Below are 12,242 nucleotides of genomic sequence, written 5' to 3'. Positions count from 1 at the left end.
TCTAATTTTATGCATTGTTCGCCTCCTAATTCCCCCTCTCAAAACAATGATCAAAATGAGACTGCTGAACCTGCAAAAATTCACCATGATATTGAATCAATCTCGGCTGCCATGCCGACCCTGGATTTGAACTGTGAAGAACAGTGGCCTCCTCTTGTGTCCCCGGTCACCCATCCCCCGTGCCCCTATAATTTAAGATCCATGGGGGGAAAATCTAGACCACCCGATATTGTTGGGGGATTAGGACAATCTCTTTCCCAAAGCTCGGCCAAGAATAAGAGAGGTAGAAAATCGGACCTCTCTAAGGCGAAGTTAAAAGCCAAGCTGGATGTAGCAGATGGTAAACAACTCTCTATCCCTGGGGTACTTAGAGCTGTGCAGACCCCCGATCAGGTTATCAAATGATTTTGTCCTCCTGGAACTGTAGAGGTTTGGCCAATAAACCTAAAAAATTGGCCCTGCGAGACTGGATTCTTAACTCAAAAGCTGACATTGTTTTTCTACAAGAAACTTTGGGGAAAGGAACAGAGGTGGAATCTATGCTAAAGGCTCTCTTGCCAGGTTGGACCTTTACTGCCATAGACTCTTCTGGCCATTCCGGGGGTCTTGCAATCGGGGTTAAAGAGGGAAGGATAAAAATCATCAATCAGTGGGGGACGAAGCAAGCTCTGGGCATGGAGATCCTCTCTCCTGTTTTCTCCCTCCCCTTCACAATTGTAAACATCTATGGCCCCTGCCAAGGAAGAGACATTTTCTGGGTTGATTTGATGGCAAAATCTCTTATGAAGTCTTCTTTGATGATTGTGGGAGGTGACCTAAACTTTTCAATTGGAAGAGCTGAGGCATGGGGTCCTTCAGCAAGGGAAGATCCCTTGTCGGATTTCTTTCACAACCTCCTCATGGAAAACAATCTCTCAGATCCCTCCCCGGTCAAACTTAAGCCTACCTGGAGGAACAGAAGAGTAGGGGAGGACCGGATTGCTAAAAGATTAGACAGGTTTCTCCTATCCGAGGACCTAATATCAAAAGCTCCTATCTTTAGGCAGTGGGTGGAGGAGGTCGGCAACTCTGATCACTTTCCTATCTTTTTGGATCTATCCTTTCCCCCCCCAAAACCCCCTGCCCCTTTCAAATTCAATTCCTCTTGGCTTCAAGATCCATCCTTCAGCATTCTTTTTAAGGAAACATGGATCCACCCGGACAGGAATGATAGAGAGGACAAAAGTTTCCTGTTTATGGAGAATCTTAAACGTTTAAAAAAAGCAACTATGTCCTGGGCAAAGGAAAGGAAGGTGAAACAAAATGAAGATCTGTCTAAAATCAGGGAGGAGTTGAAGCAATTGGAGAGCATTGAGGGGGAAGGTTATATCTCGCAGTCCTCAAAGGATAGAATCCTTCACCTGGAAAAGCTTCAAAACAAAATCCTCTTAGACAAGGAGGAAGAATGGAGGCTTAAGAGTAGGGCTGTATGGTTAAAATCAGGAGATGAAAACACCAGATTTTTTCACAACTATGCTAAAGGAAGAAAATCTGTAAATACCATCTGGAGCCTTAAAGATGAAGAAGGAAGGGAGGCCAGCTCCTTCTCAGACCTCTCGGGTTTAGGGAAGAGACATTTTGAAAAAAAATTCTCTGCTCCGGGAGAGGCTACCATTGCAGAAGTCATCAGGACAGCCCAATGTTTTCCGAGATTTGTAGAGGACGAAGAAGCAGAAGAGCTATCAATTCCTGTTTCCAAGGAGGAGGTTGAAGCAGCGATGAAATTAATGGCAAAAGAGAAGAGTCCTGGTCCTGATGGATGGACTATCGAACTCTTCCTCTTCTTCTTTGACCTTATAGGCTCTGAAATCACTGATGTAGTAGAAGAATCAAGACAGAAAGGAGAAGTCTACAGGCCTTTTAATTCAACCTTTATAGCTCTCATTCCTAAGAAGGATGATCCGGAGAATTTTGAAGACTTCAGGCCGATTTCCCTTTGTAACTGTATTTACAAGATCATAGCCAAGGTGATAGCTATCAGAATTGTTCCTATCTTGTCAAGAAATATATCAATGGAACAATTTGGTTTCCTAGATGGAAGACAAATTCATGAAGCCATTGGAGTAGCTCAGGAGGTAATTCATAGTATCAGACAAAAGAAAAAGAAAGGTGCGGTTCTAAAAATAGACCTATCCAAAGCTTATGACCGTATCAACTGGCTTTATCTCCGGATGCTGCTGACTCATTTAGGCTTTAACTATTCTTTCACTAGCTGGATTATGGGATGTATCACAAATGTCAGTTTTGTTGTTTTGATCAATGGAGCAGCATCTCCCTTTTTTAATAGCCAAAGAGGCCTCAGGCAGGGATGCCCTTTGTCACCGCTCTTGTTCCTGCTAGTGGCAGAAGGTCTGAGCAGATTGATTCACAAAGCTAGAAGAGAGGAGAAGGTAAAAGGTATCGAGGTAGCCATAAACCTTTTTATTACTCATTTGCTTTTTGTCGATGACATTTTGATTTTTTCAAATGGATCATCTAACGAAATTAAGGAGCTTAAAAGCATTTTTGATCTCTTTCTGAAAGCCACTGGAATGCAGATAAATACTAGGAAATCTCAAGTCTGTGTGGCAGACCTTGACAGGAGAGAAAGAGCCAGAATGTCCAATCTTTTTTCCTTTCCACTTCAGCCTCTGGATACCCCTTTTAAATACTTGGGGTTCTGGCTAAAACCAGCAGCATACAAGAAAGAGGATTGGAACTGGCTCATAGCTAAGATAGAAGCCAGAATAAACCATTGGAGTTTCAGATGGCTCTCCAGAGCAGGGAGATTGACCCTCATCAAATCAGTCTTGTTAGCCATTCCTGTATACTGGGCTGCTTTAACCTGGGTTCCCAAAGGGGTGCTGGAGAAAATCAGAAGGATTTGTTGCAGATTTTTATGGGCAGGTTCATACAAAGAAAATTCTGTTCTACCCTGGGTGGCATGGGATAAGATAGCCAGGCCAAAAGAATGGGGAGGTTGGGGCATTAAAAGACTCCCTGAGTTCAGTCTATCACTGGCAGCAAAGTCCGGATGGAGGCTAATATCGATGGAGAATCTCTGGACAAAGGTGGTTAAAAGAAAGTATATAGACCCAGTTCCATTGGAAGACTGGATCAGGAGCCAGGAAAAGAAAAAGAAGAATATATCAGTCATTTGGAAGGCCACGCTGGAGGCTTTCTCTGTGATAGAACAAGGTCTGGCTTGGAAAGTGGGTGATGGAAGTCATATCAGAATTGGCAGGGACCCCTGGGTAGGGTGTAATGAAGCTTATGCTTTGTCACCTGGTCTCCTCAGACACCTTGACAGCAAAGGAATTTACACTCTAAATCAGGTGGAGAATGTAGGCCATTCCACCATTTGGGGTCAGGCCTGGAAAAGTGATGAAGATTTAGGCATAAATATCAGATGGAAGAATGAATGGGCCTCTTTCATACAAGAGCTCCAGCGTTCGCATGTCAGGCTTAAGAACGAATCTGATCTGCTAATCTGGGCGCAAGGAAAAACTGGAGAATACTCCCCAAAAGATGGTTACTCCTTCTTAATGAAACAGAAAGGGTGGGGTCCTCCCGAGTGGTGGTCGAAGATCATTTGGAAGCTTAAAAGCCCAGCAAAGGCCAGGCTTTTCCTATGGTGTATGCTAAAAAGAAAAATACCAACCTGGGACATTTTACAAGCCAGATATCTGTTTGGTCCTGGAAGATGTCCTTTATGCAAATCTGATGAGGAGTCAATAAAACATCTTTTCACATCATGTACAGTTTCCTTAAAGATATGGGAAGAGCTAACAGTGTTGCTAAATGTAAAAGCTCAGTGGGGGTCAGATCCTTTGGAAGAAGCCTGGAGGAAATGGTGGCAGAACTACCCGGAAGGAAACATGAGGAATCTACCTCTTGTGTTCTTTTGGGGGGTATGGCTTGCAAGAAACAAGTGCTTGTTTCAAGACAAAATCATCCCTTCATCCGTCATTGCCATAAACAGCGCAGCCATATACTCTGCTATCCCGGCCCCTGAAGCAAAATAGCCACCTTCCCGTGACAAGCCTGTTATTATCAAGGAGGGCATTCCTTGGGCCTTTTTTGATGGGGCATCCCAGGAAAACAAGGCTGGAGCTGGGATATGCATTCACTTAAACTCTGATCACTCTCTGAAAGCTTCTGTAGGACTAGGTCCTGGGTCAAACAATTATGCTGAATTGTCTGCTTTGCGTCTCCTTCTTTGCTGGTTATTACAGAGAAACATCCCTTCAGTTCAAATCTTCGGCGATTCTCTGAATGTCATAAAATGGGTCAATGGAAATGCATTGTGTCAAAATCAGATTCTGAAGACTCTTTTAGAAGAAATTATGCATTTAAAGTCCTCCTTTAATGTTTTCTACATCTCTCATATTTACAGGGAAAAAAATGAAGAAGCAGATCAGCTTTCTAAAGCTGGTTTACAACAGGATATGGGCAGCTGGACAATAGAGGAACTCTGTCAGGGGCAGCAAACCAGATCACATCAGCCCCCGTATGCTCCTCTTCAGTGAGCGAGGACCGCTCTCTTTCCTTTTTGCATATATTTTTCTCATGAGCATAATGTATATCTTTTTCAGTCTTTCTTTTACATTTTTGTGCTACAAACAGAACTTCAAAAACTCTATTTATATTTTCAGTCTTTTATAAAAGTTATGGACAACCATGTTAAGGGGTTGTTTTCCTTCAATGAAGGAGACCCCAAGGTATGCATCGGATATAGAATGTACAAAAGCCTCCGGCAGCGAGGAAGGTAGACAGCCAGTCAATACAGGTCTGTGTTTTGATATTTTGGTTTTATATTGTCAGATAGGCCATATCAGCACATGATGAGCCTCCAGCTATGCTCAAAGCTCCTTCAGAATGTAAACTTTTTATTTTGCTAATAAAAAGTTCTGCTTTTTTCTTCGGAAAAAAAAAAAAACAAATCATATACAAGAAAATAGGAAAATCATTGTAGGATTGATTCCCGCCATAATAGAAGAACAAGAAAGAATTAAAGAAGCATTATCCTACAACATCTGATTTCCTTATGCAACTAGTTCTTTACGTATTTCTAACTGAATTCATTAAGTGCAATTCCAAACAAAACACTGATTACATTTCAAAATGCAAAAGAAAACATTCGTATGTTGAATGAATGTTGTGACAGACCGTAAGGCTGAGCAAAGACAACAAGATCAAGTGACAAAAACCCAAGAGTATTGTGGACAGTGACTTAGAATCGAACGAAAGCACAAGCTACAGAATAGAGGGTTTCACAACCATTAAATACAGAGCCTATAAATGTAAAGACTATGCGCATAACCAGGTAACAAGTTCACTATCTCATAAGCAAGACTATTTTTTTTTTCATAAGAGTAAAAATATTCATTATTAAGTCTATAGTCACATAATAAACAAGACAAGAAACCAACTAAGATAAGTTAAGATTCAAATACAAGGTGAACAGAGAGTTGGGTTCAGAATCCCCGAATATGTTATAGAGGTAAAATCAACTAGACAGCAACACAGTGAAGGTCAAGTACCCGGGAACAAACCCTGGAAACATACTTGAGTTGCAGACCCTCAAATTTATTTACAGAGTTGGACTTTCAACCAAAAACTATAGTAACTGGAATTTATAGCAAGAAAACCAAACTACTAACAGTTACAACCAGAACGTATTTAAATAAGAAAACAATAGTGGATGGACAATGAGACCATGGAGAGACCCTAGCCTGTCCAGTGCAGTGCCAAAGACGCCGAGGCTGATGTCCAACGATTGCCCTCCAACTGCAGACACCAACAACAAAAATATTAGGCAACAAGTTGAAGCCAACACAGAGAAAAAACGAGAAGAGGGTTATTTAAAGGAAGCTTTGCTTACCAGGAAGGAAGGGTTTTGAAAACACCGGAGAAGAAACTGCAACAGGTAGCAGAGGCATAAGAAACCCTGACCACAAGGGGTTGCAACTGTTAGCAACAGAAAGAGGAGCAAAAATGCACTAAAGCTCAGAAGGAGAACATCCCTAAACAACCGACGAACCGAGGCTGAGAACAGAGTGACCTCATGGCCGCTACCTGAGCGCGCAAAAAAACAACAAAACCAGGTGAATAGTAAAGCCAACAAACCCCAAACGTAAGCAAGAATGCTTGAATCTTAGCAGCTATCAGTAAAAAAATTACAGAGTTACAATGACTATCACTTACAGTTGCAGAGAGTTGGAAAACGACCCAGAGCCATCAAACGACCAACAAACAAACAGAGAACCCATCAAAGAGTGTAACAGAGTAACCAGAACTTACCGTTGAGCAAGTTATAGTCTGGAGGACCAACATTGAACCAGAACAACGAGTTCATAACCCTCGGGGAAAATCAACCAGAATACAGTCGCACAGAGCCTCTTCCTTACTAAACGAAAAAATGACTGAGCCAAGTAAGATTTAATGTTACACATTGAGCGGGAGGACGAAAAAGGAGGAAAGGATAGGTGTCATGTTCCAGCAAACTAGACGTATATGGACACATGCAGACCCATCTCCCCAAGTACCATCGAAATAGATAAATAATCAGAGCATTAACAATTATAATCAATCAAACTTATTATTTTGTCCAAGTCAGCAAGAGGGCTGGACAACCAAATTTAATGAATATAGTTGTAATGCGTTGCTCGAGAATTTTATTTATTTCTTTAAAGTGAAGATGGGATTTTTAGTATTAGTGATTTAGGTTTCCCACTTTTATTAATTTAGTGAATTAAGGAGAGACTCTTAATTTGAAATTGCAAACGTTATATGAATGTATACAAATTAATAATAATTAAATCATATAAGAATTTCAATGATAAATTATGTAAATATTAAGGAGATATGAAATATTAATTTCCAAAATAAATTGAAATAAGATTTAATATAATTAGAGAAAACTCTTTATCACTTTAGTTTTAAAATTTTCACTACTAAAATAACCATTTAGATATCTTATATAACCATATTTTTTACATTATTTATACAAAATACATGTCTATTTATGCAAAATTTCTAATTATTAACTCACTAATTTCTTTATAATTCATGCATCCATAAATATATATTATTATTTTCTCTCTCAACAATTTTGCCAATTTTCAAAGTTTTCCATTATCTTAACTTTCTTGGTTTTTTCAAGTTATATTTAATTTTTTAGATAAATAAAATATGTGAGATAGTATATTAAATTTACTCTAATACATATTGGTAATGTCTAACTTCCATTTCAATTTCCACACAGAAATCAAATATACTTTTACCCCATATGCTTACTCTTGTGAAATGCATGTAGTTATCCTTGCACGAATATTACTTTCATGAATTTACTTATTCGTAATGTAGTTTGGGATGTAAATAAAGGATACCTTTTTGAAATAGTGAATATTGTTTGATATTACTATTGAGACTATTATAATTAGTAATTAGTACAAATGGTGAGGTTATGAGAATATCTCCAAGTGACATTTTCATTGTAGGAAGAAAACAAATATAACGTGGAAAATTTCTATGTTATCTACATTCCATTTACTCATGATGAGAGGTTCATAGTCATTGATGTCTATACAACATGCCACTTAGTTATACCTTTTGAGTTACTTCATATGGCCATCCCTCATGGAAATGTGTAATTTCTCTATCATATATCAACCACTCCTTACAATACTTACACATGTCTAAGATTAATTCGTATTATTTATTTATATATTTACACCCATTTACATATACATGTCAAATAACTAATTTACATAACTCAAATAACTTTGCATTACATATCCATTTGTCTCTTCTTATCCACTTGAGAGATCATTAGCAGATTTGAATAAGTAGATTAGTTGAGTAGTACAAATCATATATATCCACCATCAAATCAAGTCACTTGTTCATACACCCATTCAAACTATCTACACCCAATCAAAATATTTAACAACATTAAGTAACACTTTGATATGCTCATGATTCATATATATTTATGACATGAAGAATTATTAAATGATCGTATAATCTAAAAGAGTATCAAACATCAATCTAGTCAAAGCACATTAATCAAGAAAGTCATGTAATAAACAAATCTAGAATGCACTCAATTATTATTGTAAATTATAATGAAAAAAGATGCATTACAATACTAAAAAAAAATGATATTAACTTTATCATCATACAATATTGATGGACCCATAATATGATATAATATAATTGGTTTCAACATTTCTTAAATATTTTCTGAATCAAGTCTTTTATCAATAACAACAATTATTTGTTCCTAGTTATATTTATCTTTGTGTAAGAGAAACTATCTTTTAAAAATTAATTTGTAGTGGATGCTTAAATTTTAGAAAAATGTAAGTAATGTGGGTGCTTAATAAAATGTTATATAATGAATGTTGTAAATATTGTATGCTATATAAATGATGATATATTTATAAATATAGGATTTTGCATGCTTTATGATTTGTTATTTCTCTTATGTAAAGGGAAAAATGTTTTGCATAAAAAATTAAGATAGTAAGCATGTCTTTTGGATTAATCATATCACATCAGTATTAAAATAGCTTCTTACAATTTAAAGAATGTAATGTATTGAAATATAATTTAACGATTATGAATGGACAATGACTATAGTGTATTCCTCCATATTTTAATTCAATGAAGAATATAGAATACATCGCTTAAAAATATGGACGTGTAATGAATATATTCCACTTTAAAATTACAAAATATGAAATTTTTGGTCTAGTAATCAATTATAATATCCATTTGGATGAGTTGTGTGAAAAAAACATTTGATCTTAATTTTTGAAAAACACAAAATTAATGATATGAATGTATATTTTAAATTATATATAAAAAGAATAATATTATTATAAAATAATTTTGATATATTATTTAAGGAAAAAAATTCGTATATATATATATATATATATATAAATAACTATTAAAATAATTAATTATTGATATGCATAAATAATTATCACACTTTACTAAAAAGAAATTGTGAGAGTCCACGACTGCTACTAAAAATATTATTAATATTATGATGAGAAAAGGTGTTTCATGCATTTTAAATATTTGTATTGTCTTTTTATCTATAATATAAGAGATTTCATATCTATATGAAATATCATTTATGGAATACATTGAGGAAAATTATGATCCTTCAAAAAGTTCATAAATTTATATTAGATATTACATTAAAATAAAATTTAATATAATATATTATATTAGTATATAAAAAATGAAAATATGTCTAAACCTATCTTGGAATAGATTGTAGGAACATAATATTAGTAGATAAAAATCATGACTTGAACTAAGTAGAAGGATGAAAGTTTTTGGATACAATCTAGATCGTATCTTTGTTTTCACCTAGAATGCCTCCAGCCCATGGTAGGATGTCGAGGTTTTATTTAACATTCTCCATCCATTGACCTAGGTCCTTCATATGGAAATGCATATGCTTGAGATAATGGAGCGAATCCACCAAATGCTCATGTTAGTCTAATAAGTTTTTGCCAAGGAGGAACTTCATGTGCAAATATAGATCAATTGTGTGTATACATTGATTGAAATGTCTACTAGTGTGCCCAGTCTCTGGTACCCAGTCTGCCATATCAGCAATAACCTTCACATTCAAGAGTTAGAACTTGTGATAGGTGCCTTCTTCCTCAGCATGGGTTAGTTCCTCTTGGATGGGGCCTTACGTGAGTTTGCATAATCGAGAGGCAGTTTCTTCCAATTGGTGTTGCATACTTGTGTTGCCCTAGTGGTATTATTCTTGATAGTAAGCGATGCCTCTACAAACATGAGTATACTAATGAGGCATGGAGGAGGGGTCAGATGTAAGATTCCCAAGTGTGAAATATTCTAAAATTTCATAAATACCACTCGGCACACTTTAACTTGATAGATAATGATATTGTCATAAAGCAAATGAGTATTTTATTACTAACTTTGCAGCATGCATAGTAAAAAAAAACATATTGATATCAACCAGGTGGACCACACCATATAATGAGAATAGAATAATAGCACATATATAATTTGATCGGCAAAGTCAATATGCATAGTTACTTGCGCCCTTATCAAGCCATAAACAATTTTCCTAGATCATGGGAAGAAAATCATCCTCGTCCCATCCATGAACCGAATAGATTGGTCGTCACCCTAAGAATAGGATTTCATTCCCTAATGCACTCAAACTCTTGGCGACAGATCTACTGGATATTCTCTTAATTGTTCCCTTTGTTTTTGGATCTATGATGGTGGGCGTACTCAGCCACAGTACAATCCTCACTTCCCATCTCCCTTCTGCTGGTAAACAGCCTCACGAGCCCCTGATCTGCATGACTGCAACATTTCTATCTTGGCTTAGCCTCCTTCTGATGAGTGCTCACTCTCCTAATCAATCAGTGGCACTCGGTGTATCCAAGCATCCAAGATTTATTCTTTGGACTAGGCTCTACCCCATGACATAATTGGAACAACAATTCTGGAATAAATTTGTCTTCTATGTCTTGTGAGTGTGGATCTTTGATTGTTTTGACAATCACTTTATGTTGTGTGATTCTAGGGGTGACTGTTTAATATACAGGTTCCTTTGCCACTTATGACAGCCCCGATCCTATAAACTTGCAAAGAAGTTCCCCAACAAATATCCTCAACTTAGAGAAAAAGGAATAAATGGGCCCTTGTCCATAAATAAGGAAATATTGAATGAGCTGGGGTGATTCGAGAACCACCGAAACTAGGTTTTCTAACTAGGGTGAAGCTCAACTGCACTAAAGTTGGCTAGGAGGATTTTTCTTGAAACCCTCCCTCCTTGAAAACTCACGTAAGCCTTCAATAAGAATGTAGAAGAAAGAAAATCCCAACCATGCTCCTCTTGTTCCTCCTCTGCCCTTTTTAAAGCTTGATTACCCAATAGAAACCACATTAAAATACCTTGGTTGAGAAAACCTGGGGCCAAAACTATGCCCCTTATTTCATCATTTATTTATCTTTTATTATTATTATTTAAACATTGTCCAACTCGGTGAATTAGTTGGGGATATTACAGTTCCCCCTACCTGAAATTGTTTTCCCTCAAGCAATTTCAATGTTGGATGTTGCAATATGTGCTCTCCTTCCAAGGTGACATCTTTGACGGAAAATATTTCCATTGTACCAGATATTCACGGATGGTCCTGCTTCGAAGCCTCTTTTCTCGAACATCTAACACCTCCTCTAGAACTAGTTGAAGATCTCCCTCCTCATCTAATGGGGGTAAATCAGGTGATGATTTGAAATTTCCCCTACTCCCTTCTTCAAACAAGAAACATGAAATATATTATGAATTCAACTTTCTGCAGGAAGATCCAATTCATATGCCACTTCTCCTATTTTTTGGATAACTCAATAGGGCCCATGGCTTTAACTTTTCTGCTCCTTTCTGCTTCATGGTAGACTATTTGTATGGTTGTATCTGGAGGTAAACTACATCTCCCACTTCAAAACTTCGTTCTAGCCTTTGCCGATCTGCATATAAATTTTGTCAATTCTGAGTTGTTTGTAGTTTGTCCTTGAGTGCTCGGATAATATCCTGACATCCCTAGATCCAATCCTTTGCTAATGGTTCCTTGCTATCTCCAAATGTTTTGTCTATGAAAGACAAGGCCTCATATCCATATAAGGCTTAGAAAGGTGACATCCCTATGGACATGTGATAAGTGGTGTTATAGAAATACTCTCCTAAATACAACAACTTGGTCCATGTCCTTTGTTTCCCTGTGACATAGTTTCGTAAGTAACCTTCCACCCATTTATTTACTACTTCTGTCTTTCCATCCGTCTGTGGGTGGTATCTTGTACTAGGAGTGAGTTATATGCCTACTAACCTAAATAAATCCTACCAAAATTCTCCCATGAACCTACTATCATAGTCACTAACAATGGCTTTTGCAAACCATGTAGACGAAATACTCGGAAAAATATTTCTTCTATCTGAGATGCAAAGACCCAAATAAGTGGACATATTTGGTTAGATGATCTACCACCATGAAGATACAATTTTTTCCTTGCGATGAGGGTATCCCTGTAATGAAATCCATGGAGACACTCTCCCATTTTTATTATAGAATGGGTAGTGGTTGTAACAAACTTGTCGGGTGTGTATGTTTAACCTTATAGCTCTGACAGGTACCACATTCTTGGACATATTTGAT

General features: G+C 37.0%; 1 protein-coding gene across 1 annotated transcript; it reads left to right on the top strand.

The window, feature by feature from the left end:
• The first annotated feature begins 539 nt into the window (after nt 1-539).
• Nucleotides 540-4,043, top strand: LOC149159448 (uncharacterized). The gene is made up of 2 exons (XM_089434318.1): nt 540-1,983; nt 2,308-4,043. The coding sequence occupies exons 1-2, from the start codon at nt 540-542 to the stop codon at nt 4,041-4,043; spliced, it is 3,180 nt and encodes a 1,059-aa protein (XP_089290444.1).
• The last annotated feature ends 8,199 nt before the right edge of the window (nt 4,044-12,242 follow it).

The sequence above is a fragment of the Pinus tabuliformis genome, chromosome 5_2 (genome assembly GCF_031772625.1).
Source record: "Pinus tabuliformis cultivar Carrire ecotype Pingquan chromosome 5_2, CPIR1, whole genome shotgun sequence".
Taxonomy (NCBI): Eukaryota; Viridiplantae; Streptophyta; class Pinopsida; order Pinales; family Pinaceae; genus Pinus; species Pinus tabuliformis.
The sequence above is the reverse complement of the archived record's forward strand: the minus strand, read 5'-3'. Positions and strand labels throughout refer to the sequence as shown.